The 21,076-nt window shown below is 28.1% G+C and overlaps 2 protein-coding genes across 2 annotated transcripts; one reads left to right on the top strand and one right to left on the bottom strand.

Moving 5' to 3' along the window:
- The first annotated feature begins 3,895 nt into the window (after positions 1-3,895).
- Positions 3,896-7,974, top strand: LOC136081908 (uncharacterized). Its single transcript, XM_065800301.1, has 2 exons — positions 3,896-7,804; positions 7,874-7,974. The coding sequence occupies exon 1, from the start codon at positions 5,272-5,274 to the stop codon at positions 6,169-6,171; it is 900 nt and encodes a 299-aa protein (XP_065656373.1). The 5' UTR covers positions 3,896-5,271; the 3' UTR covers positions 6,172-7,804; positions 7,874-7,974.
- A 1,159-nt stretch (positions 7,975-9,133) lies between these two features.
- LOC136081437 (uncharacterized) lies at positions 9,134-10,147 on the bottom strand. The gene has a single exon (XM_065798750.1). The coding sequence runs from the start codon at positions 10,145-10,147 to the stop codon at positions 9,134-9,136; it is 1,014 nt and encodes a 337-aa protein (XP_065654822.1).
- Between the last annotated feature and the right edge of the window lie 10,929 nt (positions 10,148-21,076).

Genomic DNA, 21,076 nt, shown 5'->3' with positions numbered 1-21,076 from the left:
TTTTTTGATGGTTAATTTGGTGATTTTTGTGAGGCTATTGTCTTAAAATTTCTGTGATTACTCATTAAATTGGTCCACTTTCAGTAATAAAAATGACTGCTGGTATGGTTAGAAAGCTGACCTCTTTAGCTATTCAATGGTGTACACGTGTTTCTTTGTCTCATTTGAAATTTGACCAATCAGAGCAATTTTTTTATTGTACCACTAGGATTTCCATTACAGCGGCAATGGTATTTGTACAATCAAATTCGTGAATATGTCAAGGATTCATTGCAAGATGTCGTTTGTCCGTTACCAAATTCTGGTGCTCCAATAATTCCTCGCGATGATAATTTTCAGTCGATGACTTCTGTACCTCTGGACCACGACAGCGATACCGATGACTACGAAGTTTTGACAGAGGTACAAAGTACAAGAGGACTTTCAAGAAAACAATCAAAACAAGACAGTGAATCTGGTAAAAAACAAAAAACTGTCAATGAGATGCGACCTAGAGGTCGAGGTCGGGGTCGTGGTGCACGAGGGCGTGGTTTAGACTTTTAACTGTTTTTTTTTTATTTTTGTTTTAAACTTTTAATGTTTGTTTTAACTCTTCACTTTTTACTCTGTTATGCTTTTAAACCAGCACATGAAATTTTTTATAAACAACATTTAGGTATTTTTTTTGCTTTAAATATTGTCAATAGATTTAAAAATCTAAAATTTAAAACATTGATAATAATTTAATTTTCTTGATGTACTAAAAGTGTTATAATTTAAAAAGTAATCAAGCTACAGTAATAATTTTTTCAGGACTTGTTGCAAATGTATCACAGTAGATGTGTGCCAAATTAGAACAAAATCCATGAATGGTTGCTAAGGAGTTTTGTATTTTATATGACATCAAACCTTTAAACGCGTTTTTTTCCGTTTTAAAATTTTAATATAGATGTTACATTTTTGCTCATAACTTTGGCTAGGGTCAAGCTAGAGCAATAATTTTTGCATCATTTTAAAGCAGAATATTATATCTTTTCAAATATGTATCACACTCAAAACTTAAAATTTTATACATGTGACTGGTTTTGGTCAGATGGGTTACATATGATTAGTGGACTTGCAAAACCAGATAAAATTCACTTTAAAAAAAAAAAAACTTTTTACCTGTTATTGAAGTCTGTTCACTATATGTGTTTATTCGATACAATTTTGCTAATGGAATGCTATGCTATGATAAACAGTCAAGTCAAGCTTGGTAAAGTGTTGTTTTGTATTGTTTTTAGTTATCCTATTAATAATAAAGTTATTCAAAATGTTGCCTCGGCTACTTAGTTCATAAATTAGACATGTAATACTTGTCTAACTTATTTAACGAAGTGCACCAACGAGAAAGTAAGCCATAGGACTTTGCACTCCATCTGTAAACTGTTGTGTTGCCTAAGGTTAGCCCTCCATTACTGGATTCTTTCCTTTTCTTGATAGGCAGGTTAAGTAAAGTATTAGTAATGTTGCCTAAGGTTAGCCCTCCATTTCTGGATTCTTTCCTTTTCTTGATAGGCAGGTTAAGTAAAGCATTAGTAATGTTGCCTAAGGTTAGCCCTCCATTTTTGGATTCTTTCCTTTTCTTGATAGGCAGGTTAAGTAAATTATTAGTAATGTTGCCTTAGGTTAGCCCTCTAATACTGGATTCTTTCTTTTTCTTGATAGGCAAGTCAAGTAAAGTATTAGTAATGTTTACTAAGGTTAGGCCTCTGTTTTTGGATTTTTCCTTTTTCTTGATAGGCAGCTACCCAGTGAAAAATAAAACCGCGTCCCATATGGGTTCCGCGTGGGTTCCGTGTGGGATTGATGGGATTTACGTGGGACGGATTTTCCCATGTGGTATCCGTATGGAAATTTGTCACCTTAAACCCATGGGTTAAACATGGGTTACATGTGGGAACCATATCGTATTTACACACATGGGAAATCCCACGTGGGTTTCCTGTGGGATTTGCATGGGAATTAATTTGAAAGCTGGAAACTAAAAAAAAAAACTTTTAAAAAAAAACTAAAAATAAATTTTTTAAATCGACATTGCATTGCGTTACGTTTATATTGTGTAAAAATATTTATATAATAATATAGAGAATGGCAAGCAAGTATGTAAGTACCACGAATAATGTTTATCTCTCTTTATAGAAATAAGATTAAGATTTGTGCAAATAGACGTATTATTAGGATAATATAATATTGAATCTTAACTGAATTAGATTGAATTTTAACTGAATTATTGTAAGCTTTGTAGGGGGTTGTTGTATATCAAATGGTGTTGTAAATAAAGTAAAAATAATATATATATATATATATATATATATATATATATATATATATATATATATATATATATATATATATATATACATATATATATGTATATACATATATATATATATATATATATATATATATATATATATATATATATATATATATATACATATATATATATATATACATACATATATATGTATATACATATATATATATATATATACATATATATATATATATATATATATATATATATATATATATACATATATATATATATATATATATATATACATATATATATGTATATACATATATATATACATATATATATATACATATATATATATATATACATATATATATATATATATATATACATACATATATATATATATATATATATATATATATATATATATATATATATATATATATATATATATATATATATATATATATATATATATATATATATATACATATATATATATATGACAACTGATAATTAATGGAAATAAATACAAATTATAAAAATCATGTAAACTTCATTTATTATTTCTAAATACTATATTAATGTTAGTCTACAAAGTTAAAATCAATTTAGAGCATTGTTATTAGTTCTTTTGCGATTCGCACTTCCACTTCTGTCTCTCAAATTTATAAAATAGGTGGTTAAAGCTTGCTCAATAGGTAGGTTTTCAGCATAACAATGCTTTTTTCTTACACTTTCTAAAGAGAAATATGGCAAATTGATTACTTATTTTACCTAAATCATAGGGTCATCTATGCATAATGATGTCAGATGATGACCTGTTTATTGAACACCTTCACCCTTTATCAAACTCAGTCAATTTTTTGCCATCTCCCATTGAAAATGATGTCAGTTTTTGTTATCATATTATGATGGTATATCTGAATTGTTAATATAATATAAAAAATGCATATACCATCAATTTTTTCTGGTTTAATTATACATTTATTCTCAACAGTACTAAAAGTATAAAAAAAAACATAAATTGTTCTTTTAGATAAGCAAGCTAATTTCTGAATTTAAATTGTTATTTCTATGATCCTTTACAGTTTTAAGCAACAAAAGCAAGAAGTTTTTAGACCACATTGTTGGTGTAAATACCTCTAAAACCTGCTCATAGCTAGCATAAATTGTTTTACTTTTATTTGAAATAAAATATTTTACTTTTTTTTTTAATTCAATTTTTTAATTGACATTATTTTGTCTCAACATTCCCTCCCCATTGTCAATTATTGTTAAACTCACACTGCCCCTTTATCTACTGGCATCATTTATGGATGATCCCATAGCCTAAATAATATATATATATATATATATATATATATATATATATATATATATATATATATATATATATATATATATATTATTTTTACTTTATTTACAACACCATTTGATATACAACAAACCCTTACAAAGCTTACAATAATTCAGTTAAAATTCAATCTGAGTTATTGAAACGTAATAAATTTAACATCAATAGAAAAGTAAAGCTGTCATCATTTAAAATGTAAAGGGTGTTGTCAAAATATGTTGAAAGTAAAATTAAGTTACTAATAAAATCACGTTCAACAATGATAAATATTCTTACTGTAGTAAGAATTAGAACTAGTTAACAAATTTGAACAAATAAATATAAAATAGTGAAAAAACAATGAACAAATAAGAACTTGAACTAAATCTTGAATTTGAATTAATTACTAATTAAGTATTAATTAAGTAAGAATTAGATACTAACTTGTTCAAGCATAACCTTAAAAAATAAGTTTATATAATAAATTTTATGTATAACTATTTATACATATAGTTAACTATCAGGAGTTATATGTATAACTGCATGCATTTTAAAGCATTTTATTTAATTTATATATTACTTTAGATCATATTACTTTGAATACTGGACCCAGAGACTTTATTCCCAATTACACTGTGGTACTCCAGATTAAAAATTGAAAAGTTTCTGTAAATATCCTGTTTTTGTTCCTCAATGTACTTCGTAAGTCCCTTAAGTCTTAAGGACCTTATTATATCTAAAGTTAAAAGTTTTGGAGCATAAAAAAAGTTACAGAAACCCATCTCCATCCTATTTTTTTCTTTTTTTAATAACAAAAATTGGGAATTCTTCGACTTTCAAACCTGCATTTCTTTGTGGGACACTGCAGTGTCCCATGCATGCATGCTTAGTTTTTGACAACATTTGAACTTGCATCAGTCAATTGTTTGCAGATAATATACTCAAGAACTATATTCAAATATCATATGAACATGTTAGAGAATGTTCATATGATATTTGAACATCACAAATTTAATAATATTGTTGTGATATGTTATATAAATAATACCATAATAGATTATGATATGAAAATAAGATAGGATATGAAGGCAATGATCAAAGAATAAATTTACTTATAGAAATTTAGATGTTTGTTTAATTAGTTTCAGAATATTATATTATGTGTGACCACGGCCTTCTATAATAACAGGCCTTGACATCGTGCAACAAAGTTGTTAATTTGAAGGCCAATTCCTAATACTGTGTTTACATTTTCATCTTTTAACATTAGGCAAAAATTTGTGTTCACGCTTTTTTAATAAATCTTTAAAATTTGATTGGTTTATAAATTAGATAGTGCAACTTCAAGACGATAACGTTGTAAGGTTCAAGGCGTTACATTGTAAGGTAATAATATTTTTTTAAAAATTTGTAAATTGTAAGGTAATAATTTTTTTTTTTAAATATTCCGCCTAGTTGTTTAGCCGCACCAGCAAATAAAGTTAGAAAAACTGTAACTTCAAGCAGTTTTCGAAGCATTTTACCAGATGAGTTAAATGATTTTCTAAAAGAGGATGAACTTATATTTGACAATATTCAATCTTTGTTAAGTGATAATAACAATGTTATTGTTTTCCAGCTTAATAAAAAAAGTTTACACATACAATCAAAAATGTACAAACTTGGTGTTCTATTATTTATTTTAGTAATTTTCAATGATTATTCATTTGTAGCTAACCATAATGACACAACTTGTAATATTTCATCTTTAGCTGTAAATAAATTAAAGTTAATAAAAACAAAATCAGCTTTATTTGAAGCAGTTAGATTTTTAAAAAATAAAGAAAGTTCGCTTCAGTCAAATATTCTATTCGAACACCTTAATGCTATGAGAAAAGTTAATGTTGGTGAAGTTTTATATACTTCAGAAATTATATGTAGAGCATATGAGTATTTTGCTATGCGACGAAGTTTATATGATTGTTTGTGTATTGACTACAAGTTGCCAAGTATAAGGACTTTAACACGATTGACTTCAAAAATAAGCTCAATGGAGGACCTAAGTTTCATAAATAGTATTTTTATGAATTTAAATCCATTGAAAAGAACTTCCATACTACTAATTGATGATGTCTATGTCAAAGCTTCATTACTTTACCAAAGGGGTGCTTTGTTTGGTCAAGCAGTAAACTACCCTGAAAAGTTAGCTAAAACAATTTTATCATTTATGATTAAATGTCTTTTTGGAGGTCCAGAATTTATATGTAGAGCTCAACCTGTTGCAAATCTTCCCTCTGAATTTCAGTTTTCTCAATGTCAACAAATTGTTGATACGATAAATAATATTGAAAATAGTAAGACACTGGTAATAATTACTGATGGTAACCGTGTAAATCAAAGATTTTTTGGAATGTTTAAAACAGTTGATAGTAAACCATGGTTAACAACATCAGGTATATATTTTTTGTATGATTATGTGCATCTCTTAAAATCTATACGAAACAATTGGTTGACAGAAAAGACTGATGAACTTCAATTTTTGAACAATAAAGAACTGGCTTTGGCTAAGTAGAGTGATTTAGAAACTTTATATAAAACTGAGTGCAATAGTTATTTTAAACTCTCTAAACTTACAGCTAAATCAGTTTATCCAAAACCAATAGAGAGACAATCTGTAAAGTTTTGTTTGTCTGTTTTTTGCGAAGAAACAGTAGCTGCATTAAGAATGCATCCAGAGATTGAAAATAAAGCATTTGAAGGTACTGCTGTATTTATTGAAAAAATAATTTTTTTTCGAATATTGTTAATGTCAAAGCACCTGGTGCTGGCATTCGATTTAGAAATGAATTATGCGGAGAAATCCACTCAGTTGGTGATCAACAGTTACAACTGCTACGAGATATTGCTGAACTGTCAAATTTTATGAAACCTACAGGTAAGCGTGTAAAACAGCTTACGCTAGATGCTAGCAATGCAATAGCGCATTCATGTTATGACTTTATTGATCTCGTAGAAACATTGTTGAGTAATGGAGCAAAGTATGTCTTATTAGGTTGGTTTTCAACAAATCCACTTGAAAAAGCTTTTTCTAAGCTTCGACAGGGATCTGGAGGTACTTATTTTATAAACGCTAAATCTGTAATTGAAAAAATTAATATTCAACATACTAAATTGTATGGATGGTCACACTTGTGACATGTTTTAAAGATATTTCTACTGATGAAAAAGAACTTCTGGATAATATACATGATCTTAAAAGTTCATTTAATAAATCTACATTAGAGGCTATAGTTTACATAGCTGGCTATGTGCAAAAAAGCGAAATAAAAATTTATGATGATTCTACCAATTATTATTATAAATATGGAAGTTATCTGTATAGCCTAAACAGAGGCGGACTTGAAATTCCTTCTGATACTCTTGTCTAATGGTCAATATTTTGCTTTTTTTTTTTTCAAGGTGCTTCTGACCCTTTATGCAGAACATTTTGTGTTACTCAGTTTCAGTTCATTGCTGCTAAATATAAATTTAAAATCACAAAAAAACAATGCAGAGTATATTCTGATATTCTGCTAAAGTATTACAAACTAATTACCACTCCCAAAATACTAAAGCTATCATAATTTATGTGAAAATTAGTTTTGTAATTTATTATGCTATTTACTTGTTATGTTTTTTATTTTCTCATTAGCTTATGTCTCTCAATATGTTTAGATTTGTAAATATTTACCCTGTTGAGATATATTGATAAAACTTTTTTTTTGCTTGAATCGACTTTTGTTGGTGTTTTTTATTGTTGGTGATTTTTATTGTTACCATTTTTAGCAAAAAAAATTAAAAATACAGTTATCTTTCTAATATATAGATATATACTTTGTTATGGTTCTGCTTGTTATTGATACTATTTAATATTATATAAATATTCTTAATGAAATTTGAAAAATGAAAAATATGATTATCTTTTAACAATTTTTTGGTTTTCTTTTTATATTTCCGTCTTTACTAGAGATTATTATTAGAAAACATAGACTGCCATTATACCCTACCTAATATAAAAATATGTCAATATGAGTAAAAGTGAACGTTTAATCGGCCTTCAGTTTTCACGGCATTTTGCGCGATGTCAAGGCCGTGTGTGTGACGAAAAAGTAAAGATACTTTTGCATCCAGTGGCTATTGCACCCAACGTCTACATCATTGAAAAAGTAGGTTTTTACATTTTTGTTTTTGTTTTTTTGTTTAACTACTTATCCTAATTGATCACTTTTTTTCAGGATTCTCCTCATGGGTTCAAGCTCATTACGCATAATATGTGTTCAATTACCCATAATACGTTAGTCATTGTAAGTAATAAATTAGGAAATAATTATTTGTGAAATATTGTAGTCATTAATGACTTCAACCTGGCTAATAAAATTGCTCGACTAATAAGGTTCCTTATTAAAATTTCTCTCTCTCTGTCTCTCTCTCTCTCTCTGTCTCTCTATCTATCTATATATATATATATATATATATATATATATATATATATATATATATATATATATATATATATATATATATATTTGTATATTTGTATTTATATTTTTTTTTTAAGAAAATGTTTTGAAGAAAGTTAGAAGATACTAAAAACCTTGTTATTAATTAATACTTTTTTAGTTCTGCGCAAATTTTTTTTTTCTTGGCTTCTTAGTTAAACAAAACTGTAAGCTTCATTAAAGATACAGTTAACCATTTATTCCGCAACGTTCGAACATTAAATGCGCAAATCACAGAATCGTTTTGTTAAAATATGACTTGAATTACATGCATAGATCATCCAAGTCTTATTTAGTAATTAAAAAAAAAATACCGTAAACAAATGTTGATTTACTTTATATTAACATGTATTTATTTCAGCATTCATCCAATCCTAATTTATAATAACGCAGAAAATATTTAGCGAAAAATGTCCGGAATTTATTTTGCCTTGCGTTTGTCTTTACTCTGCGTCAAAATTATTAGTTTTATTTAAAACTTTTAATCAATTTTTGTATAAGTCAGGTTGATAAAAAAAGCAATTGCTTTTACTCGACATTTTTGAAGTAATTGTTACGCTTTACGTTAATACAAATTTGAGCAAAATCGATAAACATTTTCACATAAAGGTGAGCAATTAGTCTAAAAGCGATGAATAAAGGCAATTGCTTTTTTTTATTCACCCGGCCTAATGAGCTGAAAAGGCTATAAAAAAAGATATTAAAACCATATATAGAACAGTTGTGTTCACTTTAATAATAATTTTTTTTTACAAACATACACTAAAAGTAAATTTATTTACATAATAAATAGTAAAATATGTAACAAAAATATTTTTAAAAAATGAGTCTCTAGGACCGAAGAGTCAAGCATAGCCTATTGTAAAGAAAACCATATAAAAATAATTAAAAATATTTATTATCGATAGGGACGACGAACAAACATTAAAAAAGCTATGTAATTCCATGCTAGTAGGAAGTTATAGAAAATAAGTAAAAAGTAAAAAAAAAAAGAAATTAAAAAAAGAACACGAAGAAATGAAGTAAAATGTGGACATGCAGCAAACCACACTTTTGAAACTCAATAACTTGAACATGCGTTACAACTTTGCCTAATACACCATCTTTGAATATATCATTGAGGAGGTTATTTAACTTGAGTTTAAATACTCGAGTGACCAAATCAGGTCTATCATTTGCAGTCTGACCTGGATATAAATTTTTTGTTATTTCACGCCATTTTGGGTTGCAAGTAAAAGTAATAAAACGATCTGGTTTACCATACTTTTTAATAATTGCCATAGCATCTTCAAAATTTTCTTTTAAAGCTCTAGGACTTCCTACATAAGATGATGGCAAAATAACTACTTGCCCTGGTCTAACATTACGTTCGTTCGCAATGTTGTTAACATGTTCATGTAAGGCATCATACTGCTCGCTTCTCAGTTTATTTTTGTTATTTCTGATAAAAGTAAGACGCTGGTCTTCAATTTTTACATATGCATCTACAGCATGTTGATGAAATAGTTTCTTGCCATAAAATAATAAACAGAAAAATTGCCGAACAGAAAGTCTACAATTGTAGAACTGAGATAATGTAACATGATTTCTAACCAGTGTGGCACGCTCAGGGTTATGTACTAACTGATTATGCCAACCAGCATCACCTCTTGGGAAAAAGAGAGGATAAATCATAGGATCTAAGTTGGCTGACATACTTGATACAATTTTTAAATGATGACCTTTTGGGTAAATAACAACTTCCCTGGATGTTGGGGGAGCACCATCTTCGCCAACAAATACAACTTCATCGTGTGAAGGTAGATTATAGCGACGCCTATCACCCCCTTCAAGTAAAGACATTTTTACAACAGAAGCTTGGTGACCTTCTACAGCCGCTTGACGAATTTCTTCACCTTCTACTTCAGCCGTATTTTTAAATGCAAGAGCAAATGGACTTTTTTCAGTAATTATAGTTTGCAATTGAAACTTTAAATCACGTAAACAAAGATCATTACCACGTTGTTGCATTCTAAAATGTACGGCTGCAAGTGGATCATATATATATAGTTGAGATTATGTTGGTGGAATATCTTGATCTGGTCTAAGATTACCTACACGAGGATAAATCTGGCCACATATTTTAAAACATTGAGGCCCATGATTTATTGGTTAAACTACAGTTGCTTGAAAAGAAGCGAAAGAAAGACAGGCATTATAATTTCGAATATGTTTTTAAAAAATTAACATTAGCATTACGATCTACATAACTCCCTGTAAATAAATCCTGTAAAAATTGTGTAAATGGTGAAAGTGGAGGCAAAGCTAAATTACCATTATGGCAACATAGAAAATGTGTTTCATCTGGAAATTTCTTAGCACCACAGTGCTGACAAACTTAATTCATTTCTCCTAAATAATTATAATCTGGAATAACATAACTTCTTGCTATAGAATACATTCGTCCTTGTCCAACAGATCTTCTTACATTTTGGCGATGATTAACTTCGCCTCGATCAAGCCTATTTCTTTCATTTTGGCGACGATTAACATTATCTCGATCAAGCCTATTTCTTTTATTTTGGCCACGATTAACATTATCTCGATCAAGCCTATTTCTTTCATTTTGGCAATGATTAACATTATCTCGATCAAGCCTATTTCTTTCATTTTGGCGACGATTAACATTATCTCGATCAAGCCTATTTCTTTCATTTTGGCGCTGATTAACATCTCGATTAAGCCTATTTCTTTCATTTGAGCCACGATTAACTTCATCTTGATTAACCCTATTTCTTTCATTTTGTAAATGATTAATTTCATCTTGCCTAAGTCTATTTCTTTCATTTCGTCTACAATTATTTTCAACACGCCTTATAGCACTTACATCGTCTTGTAAATACATAATTTCATCTAGCCTACCATTCATTTCAATGTCATCATTATCATTAAACATATTTATCAAAGCAACACTGATTATTTCTTTGTTTTACTACTCTAAAGCTAACAATAAAAAAAAAAAACTTAATAAATAACTAAAAAAATCTTATTCGAAAAATTGTAAAATAAAGAAACCAAATAAATGCAAAATAAAATTAATTTGCCATCATCAAAAGTAAACACCTGTATTACTTTGTCTTAAGTTTATTTAATTAAAGTTAAGAAAAACCTGCAACCATATTAGCAAAGACTTATAAAAAAAAATTAAAATTTATTTTGTTTCTAATAAACAAAATTTAAAACAAACAAATATCCTTTTTTATTAGAAACAGTAAAGTGTTTCTAATAAAACCAACACACAAACTATGACGCTGCTGCAACTCCAAGGATATATGTATGTATATGTATGTATGTATGTATGTATGTATGTATATATATATATATATATATATATATATATATATATATATATATATATATATTATTATATATATATATATATATATATATATATATATATATATATATATATATATATATATATATATATATATATATATATATATATATATATATATATATATATATATATATATATATTGAACTATTTATTAGTGAAAACATATGAAATCCAAAATTTTCTTTATAACATATATAGTACATTTTATAAATAAACCTCTACAATTTCCTTGGTACAACAACTCGATTAGGATTAATAACAACTCTGTAAACATGAATTTTCTAATAATCTAAATCTTAATAAATTATAAACAATTAAACTTAAATAAAAATGTATGAAAATGATTAATGCTATATTAAATATAGAAAAACAAACATATAATAACACAATTATATCCAAAACCACAATTCATTCATGCAAGAGAAATTATTATACACTTATTGAAAAGCCAGAAACATTTTTTTCAAAAAGCAAAGGTTTTAACAATACTATAGATAAATTTTATTTATAACAAAATGTTGTCATGGCTTTTATCCCAATTATTAAAAGCATGTGAACGCATGAAACTAACCATAAATATATAAATATCTTTTAACGGTAGACCATATCTAAGAATTATAGTAATTATTTTCAATATTAACATCTATAACACGAAACTTTAAGTTTAAAAGTACAATTTAAAAAAAGATTACAATAAACTAATTATTTAATAAAATTTTAAAAAGATTTTATATTACCTATCATTTCAAGCTACTAAACATTATCTACCTAATGTCTACTTAAACATTTTTAACTCGTACCATAAAAGGTCATGACTTCTTTAAGAAAACACTTGGTTAAGAAAAGTCTGGAAACTACTTAAAAACTAAAAAATAGTGTATTTTACAGAATACAGAATTGTAACTAATATCGAACAATAGGTATAACTATGCGAACTAATAATAATAATATTCACTGTGCTATTTCAGACAAAAGTCACTAATTTATGTTTCTGCTTGAAGAAATTATATTAATGTATTTATATTAGGAAACAAAAGCAGCAAGTTATAGTAATGAAACTACCTATTAATCATTTTTAACAACAGACACTAACATAAAGATAAGCATTTTTAACAACAGACACTAACATAAAGATAAGCATTACGTAAAAAATTATTAAAGATAATGTTATGTATTTTCAGAATGGTTATATTGAAGGCTAGACTACACTTAGACCTAAAACACCGCTTGACTGGTAAGGTTGACCAATCTTGCTTTAGATCTATATCTCAAATATATTGTGTGTTATAGTTATACTAACTATAAAACACAATATTTTTTTTAATTTTATATAACACTAGCATGAGTTACCCGGCGTTGCCCGGGCCAATATTTAAACTGGCTTACCTGATATCTGTACACAAAAATGGGCCCAAAAAATGGGCCCAAAAAATGGGTCCCCTGACCCCGGGGTTAGGGGGGCCTATTTTTGGGCCCCCTGACCCCGGGGGTCGGGGTACGGGGTCAAAACCCAGCTAAGAACCTTCTCCCCCTCGAGGACTACCCCCATGCCAAATTTCATCGAGATCGGTCTGGCGGTTTGGATTTCTATAGAGAACAAACAAACACACACAAACACACATTGCCCTTTATATATATAGCTGGAGTTAACCGGCGTTGCCCGGGCCAATATTTAAACTGGCTTACCTGATATCTGTACACAAAAATGGGCCCAAAAATGGGCCCAAATAATAAGCCCCCCTGACCCCTGGGTCAGGAGGGCCCATTTTTAGGCCCCCTGACCCCGGGGGTCGGGGTACGGGGTCAAAACCCAGCTAAGAACCTTCTCCCCCTCAAGGACTACCCCCATGCCAAATTTCATCGAGATCGGTCCGGCGGTTTGGATTTCTATAGAGAACAAACAAACAAACACACACACACACATTGCCCTTTATATATATAGAAGATATAAAAACACCTCATTTAACAATCATGTACACAATAGATAAAATACATTTCATACTATTATAAAAATATTTATATAAACACATTTATAAAACAACTATATAACATATATCATCACATACACGTATTTATCAAAAACTTTTTAACTTTGAGCATAGTATAAACATATATGCAAAACTTTAACAACTATAAAACAACATTTATTAGCATCATTTATTTTTAATGTAACAAAGTATGCAGACTACAATTCACAACATTGGAATGAAAAAGATGAAACCATTTAAGAACAAAATCAAAAATTTCTAATAAACAACAATACAGATACCTTAAAATGAAGCATAACACAACATTCACTTGACAAATTCCAGAAGAATTTTTTTTAATTTTTCTCTTCCTTATTATTTTTCAAAATAGGTTGAAATAAACGCAAACTTATGTATATAAACTTACATGACCACAAACAACAGTCTTATTTTATTTAACTTTTCATATTAAATACATAAATAAAATTTTATTCTTATTATTCTTTCTACAAAAAATAATCTTAATCTATAAATAATCTAATAATCTTAATCTATATATAATCTAACTTCTTCTAAAAAATGAAAACAGGCTATAAAAATTAGAAAAATAAAAACAACCAACAACAAACAAACGATTATTTAAATTTTTATTTTAAACAATGAACAACATCAATTCTTCTTGAAAATAAAAGTATATTAGCTCTAATTCGATTGCTGACCTTACTCGAAAGACCGCATGGAACATATAACCGCGCATAAAAAAAGTCTAGAAACTACTTAAAAACTAAGAAATAGTGTATTTTACAGAATACAGAACCATAAGCAACAATACGAACAATAGGCGTAACTATGCGTAACTGTGCGCACTAATAATAATAATAATATTCATTAGCGTATTCATATTTAGAATACTTATTTATGCAGGAGTTATTTTTACCTAGTGCAATTTACTTTATGCTGACAAATCAATATACAATTATTAAAAACAATTAAGATAAAAACTCAATTAAAATCATGATTTTTGTCTGGACTAAACTTTGGACAGATTTATGTAAAGTCTTTTAGCACCTAATTTTGTCTATTGCATGCCGGCATCATGTCAATGAACTGCACATAACTTATTTCTGAAAAAATTATCCAAGCAGCATTAGTGGACCAGTTAATATGCTGTTTAAAACTTTAAAATCAGCATTGAGTGATCTTGATGCAAAAAATTAAGTAGAGTTCTATATAATTGGTTACCATTTTTGTAAAATATTATTATAAGTGTTTTTGTTTGTTTACTTTTTGCTGATATATTTTTTATATTTTGAATAAAAAGATGTTGAGAAGATTGAGCATTCCAAAGAAATTTTGGCAATAATAATTAATGATAATCAAAAGCACGAAAGTATCAAAGTCTGCAGAAACATCATTAGCAGTGGGTCTCTGAAAAAAGTTGCTCAATAACTAAATATTTAAATTTATAGTTACCTTTGTATTGAGAAGTAGTATGTTCTACGTACATGTCCTGAATAAATTTCTATTTAGTACTGTAGTGAGTACAATGCAGTAAATTATTTTAGAAAAGGATTTTTCTTGTTTGATTCCTTATTAGATGAAAAGTATACTTACCTATGTTTATTATATTTTACCTATATACTTAATAACTTAATTCCATTTTTTAGGATGAGGCAACAATGAAGGACTGCATTGTTCTAACAGAGCTTACACTTATGGTGTTTTCTGAAGACAGGTACAAGTTTTTTATTCCTGGAGCTTTTTGGCAAAAGGTAGGAAATAGTATTATCATAATTTGGAAATGTTCAAAGATAGAAAATTCTAGCTTCATGGCACAAGGAAGGAATTTGTATTATATCTATAAATATTTAAATTTTTAGCAAATAATGAAATCTAATAAGTAATTTTTTTTATTGCTATATACTACATAAAGCACTAGCTTTTAAAGAATGCAAAACCCAGCCTGACAAAACAACAGAAACATGAAGCCACTGAAATTGCAACTTCAAACTTTAGACTCTTGACTGTTTGTTAAGTCTAAATTGATGGTGTAGACCAGATGAAGGAAAATAATCTACATTGCCGTTTCAGAGCTAGAAATTTCTCTGTAATCTGATGGATGAAGGCAATAAAGTAAACAATTTTCATTTCTTTCACTTCTCAAAATCGTTGGATGTTTATAATTTTTTGTTTGGTATTCTAATAATTTTTCTTGTCATCTAGTGATGCCCCATAAACGTGATGCCTGGGGGAAACCGACTCGAATCCCCCACCCTCTGTGCGCCCTTGTATATATATATATATATATATATATATATATATATATATATATATATATATATATATATATGTATATGTGTATATATATATATATGCATATGCATATATATATATATATTTATATGTACATATATATATATATGCATATACATATATATATATATATATATATATATATATATATATATATATATATATATATATATATATATATATATATATATATATATATATATATATATATATGATACCGACCTCAAAAAGATTATTGCCGACCTCATTTTTCCTAATTCTGAGGGTTGATATATATATATATATATATATATATATATATATATATATATATATATATATATATATATATATATATATATACATATACATATATATTTTAAACAAAAGTGGACACTTAACATTTTTTGTTTCATCCAGGATTAGAGAGCTCTTAGACAAATGAATAGGTTTAAAGAGTACAATCTGAATGGAGCAGAACCAAAAAGCTAAAAAGCAAATCCACCAAAAAAAGCAAAAAAACAATTTGAAATGCAGTTTTTTTTTAATAAACAAAAAATCATTATAAAGTTTGTCAACTGAAGTTGAAAAATGTTTTATTACATGTGTTTTTGAAAATTACAGTAAAATGCAAAAATTTAAACAAGTTGAAGACAGATTATATATACATCGGATATTTCAATTAATAAAATGGCCATGCATTTTTATTTGTTTCTTCTAACTGAGATATAACTCTAGGAAGAAAAAAAAATTGAATTGTTTTGATATATAGAGTAAGCTCAATCGGGCTAAAAATAGGCTTAAAAACGGGTAAAAGAGTTTAAAATTTAACCATTGAGGCGCTTGAGAAACTCCTAAAAGCGATTACAATTCAAAACTTTAAACTTTGATGGTTAAACTGGTACTAATAACTAGTACATTCTGTACTAACTTAATATTTTAGTTTACCATAACTAACTATTAAAAAATTATTGTCGTAAAAATACTAGTAAATGCTATTCAATAGTTAATAGTATAGTCTATACTGTCTATACTATACAATTGTTGTATACAATTGTCTATACTATACTATTGTTGAATAGTTTTGACAATTACTAATTTCTTTACTATTGAAGTTATATTATTATTGTATTACTGATGATACGCTGTCATTAAGTAAGTATATTAGTGCATCCATGATATTAACATATGTATTATTATGCATACCACATTTCCATAATATTGTTATATATTTTAATTTTAAAAGTTTTTGGGAGCTGAGTAAAAAACAAACAACAAGAAGTTAATAAAGATATTCTTTATTTATCTTTATTGATTATAGTAAGTTTATTTATCTCCTTTTAATTCAAAGAACAAAATATCATTTGTCTGAAAGAATAATTGGTACTGCATGTGCTGTGACTTGCAAAAAGGTAACCAGCAAGTGTTGTAACTTGCAAAATTGGTAATGCAAGTGTTTTTCGATAGACAGCTCTGGCTTACCTCTGTGTGGTGTCTATCGTTAAAAATGATCATTATTTAGTTTCATTAGTAAAATTTAGAGTTTTAACCATTTACTAAAATCCAAGACACTAATTAATTACAATGTACATTTTGTTTGCTCTAATTTCTATAATTTTAAGTAATCACTTTTCAAACAATTTTATATTTTTTTTAGGTTGGAGATGAAAGGGTCAAACAGCCCTTTCCCTGAGAATTTAAATACCGTCGGTGTATTTAAATTCTCACATCTTGTAAGATGTTAAAATATTTGTTTATACTAACTTATATAATTTTAAGTAATATCTTTTTAAAACATTTTTTTATTTAAATTTAGGTTCAAACCATTATATTTCAACCAATTTGAAGAAAACTTTGTGGGTCACCATCTCTGATTTTCCTGATTTTTACATATTGTTATGCGCATTATGTAGATAGGTTAAATTTGAAATTTCAGACTTTCAAGTACAACGGTTCAGAAATTATAGCCTTAGAAACATGACACAGTGGCCCCCTTGATTTACAAATGGTCAAAGCAGACTACTTTAGAGCTGTATAACTTTTTTTCTCACTTTCAACAAGTGTCTCCCTTTTTTTCTAGAACTATTTTCTGGATAGTTCTCTCTTTAAAAAAGTGGTTTTTATTAACTTGTATTAAATTAGAAAAAAACTATGACCTCCTCAACTTTGGAAAAAATTCTAAAATATGCCACTAACTAACTGTAACATTTCTATTCATCCACAAGTCTTTACCGATAAGTTTTCTGATTAGCTACTACTGTCTGCAATAAATGCGCAAAATATAGGTAGCTTGTTGTAGTTTAGTACTCAAATATGTCTAAAAGCAAAATATCCACTCGCTTAAAAAGTCCGATTTTCAGCCATTTTGAGGTGCTTGTAAATTTTTTTAACACTTCGTTTTGATCTAAGATCCTTTGTCTGGTCTTAATAGTAGATAGGAGCAAAATAAAGGGGGCAGTAACTATTTAGAGACTTTCATTATGGTTTAAATGAAGGTCTCTAAATTAATTTATATAATTAGATACTTAATATCTAAATAAATTTTAAATTGAAAGCGTTGTTTCTTTAAATTCTATTTTATTATAGATGATCAGTGGTCTGGACCATACCCCTAAGGTGAGGGTAAGGGGAGGGGGTGGTTAGGTTTGGGGGTGGCACCATTCAAAGGTGGGGGGGGGGGGTTTGATTGGTGCTACCCTAACCTCTCTCTTCTCTCTCACACACTCTCACCTTAGGGGGTGTGGTCCAGACCACATACAGACCACTGATCACTAGGGTGTCCCAAAAATATGAAGAAAAAAAAAATGTACACATCATGTTTTTTGTCTAAACACTTATGGAAGACCACTAGTATTGAAAAAAGATTTATAAGACCACTCCAAGTGCTTACTGTAGAAATTAAAAAAACAGATTTTAATAGGTGTTCCGAGCTTTTCTTAACTTAAATATTTCCGCTGCATCTAAATGAAAACTTACTCTTTTAACAATTCTAATAGCTGTTGTTTTTCATAGTTTAAAAGACATCTGTAATCTTTTCTAAAAAAAAAAACTGTTAGCTTTGTATTAGGATATGGGTGGTAACTGATCAACTAGTAATATATTAACAAACTTTTCTTGATCACTTTTCCAAACATAAGAAAATTTTAGAAACAGTATATATTGATGTGTTTTTTAAACATCGATAATTTCGGTACTAGTTGTTTTATCTTTTTTGGACTAACAGCTATTTTTAAATTATTGATTTTTGAATATACCAATTTTATCATATTTAAAATATCGACTTTTAAATATATCAACTTTGAAAATGGCAATCTTGATTAGCTTTTTGGAAAACGTAAACAAACTTAAACAAATCATTTTTTTTCTGATAAAAAAACAACTAACTGTTACTCTTGACAAAAGAATCTTTTGGGCAGTTTAGTTTTTACAAAATTATAAAAAAATAAATACTTATAATAAATTCTTATCACAAATGGGGAAAATGAAGATCACTTAAATAAAAAAGACGAACTACAATGTTAATTTAAACCCACGACGACCGCTTTACCTTCTCAGAAGTCTGATTTCTGTTTTTCCTCAACATCAACTACCAACAAATGGAATAGTTCTACAATATTATCAGTATGTTATTACAAAAAAAAGTAAAAGGTTCTAGTCTACTCAAGAAAATTTTTCATGCAATACAAGGAGTGGGAGTAGGGATATGGTTTGCCTTGACAAAGATTTCTGTTATGAAAGTATGGAGATATGCTGCCTAAGAAAAATTGTTAATATATGGAAATATGCTGGCTTCGGAAACTATATAATTTCTGAAGTACAAATTGTGCAAAAGTTTATTAAACTAAATGAATTGTACATTTCAATGCGAAATACAAGTCGTTTAGCCTGGAACATAGTTACCAAAAAAAACACGAGAATCAGTTTGAAGAACTTCTTGAAAATTTGTTTGATATTTCTCAAAAAAACATAGAAGCAAAAATAAAATCAGATAAAGATATGCCAAGATCGAATGCTGCAGTGATAGAAGATTTGACTTTTCTTCGAGATCAAAGAACATTGAGGAAAGGTGTAATGAGTGAAAAGTATGACATTGATATGAAATAAAGAGTTGAAAAGAGAATTAAAAGGTATGAAAGAATGAGATCCTATGAAGAAAAATGCAGAGCTAATGAAAGTTTCAAATTTGATTGCAAAATCGATTTAGAAATGGATGAAGTGATCTCTCATGAATCAGATGAATCCGAGGCATCAGATAAATTATATCTTAATCTTTAATTCAAAAATTTTCAAATAATTATTTCTAATAATGGTTTAAATTAAACTTTTATTCACTTTATTAAGTCATTAATGCTTTTTGTTACTTAGGTTCTGCGTCTCACCAGTCTTCAGTTGCTAGCGATAGTGATTTCAATTTTCCAGAAAGCTATGAAAATCAGCTTCCAACACACACAAAGGTAAAGCGTCAAAAAACATCTAAGTCTGGCTGTTCAGAAAAAGCAATAGAGTTTGACAGATACAAGCTTCTATTAGCTACAACAACTGTTAGTGTTAGATGCGTAATTAGCATTCGCTCACAAACGATGTTTCTGGGAGCTGTTATTAAAGCTTTAGGGGAAAATGATTTAAATATATTTTAGAAGCTCAATGGCTAGAAGTAGATTCAAGTATATTGAAGATTTAGGTAAATTTTTTTTATATTTAAAATATTCATAATAAAATTAAAATAATGATTATAAAGAGAAAAAAAATATTTTTAATTTAGGAGCAACCATCAGATTAAGCTATTATCGAGAAATGTTGGGAAAGAATTTGATCTTGCACTTTGACAATAAGTTAGTAAAAGAAATAGAGGAAAGGTTAAAAATTACAGTTAAAAGGAATGGGTTGCGATATCTGTTACCAGTCCTGAATTCAATGCAAAAAATGACCGCCTACTTGGAATTATAGCTGTAGAGAGCACGAAAGGAAAAGATCAAGTATTAAAGATCACTTATTAAGAATTCTACTAATTAAATAATAATTAGTAGAATTCTTAATAAGTGTTTTTTTGGCTTATGTGACGTCACCACGTATATGAACTCCATATAACTCATGCAATACAGGCTATCACAAAAGTTAAATCTAAGGGTCCAAGCAAGTCTATGTACTTAACTTTCCAAAAACACTGGGAAACTTCTCATGAATCTGTAAATTCAAGAACTCCAGAACTGAAAAAATTTGATTGGATCAAGCTGGAATTAAGTTGCAGGCTTTACATCTTGGCGCTAGCAGCTAAAGACTATGCGAAGTATTCGTTGGAGA

This window comes from Hydra vulgaris, chromosome 06 (assembly GCF_038396675.1).
Source record: "Hydra vulgaris chromosome 06, alternate assembly HydraT2T_AEP".
NCBI classification, from domain to species: domain Eukaryota; kingdom Metazoa; phylum Cnidaria; class Hydrozoa; order Anthoathecata; family Hydridae; genus Hydra; species Hydra vulgaris.
The sequence above is the reverse complement of the archived record's forward strand: the minus strand, read 5'-3'. Positions and strand labels throughout refer to the sequence as shown.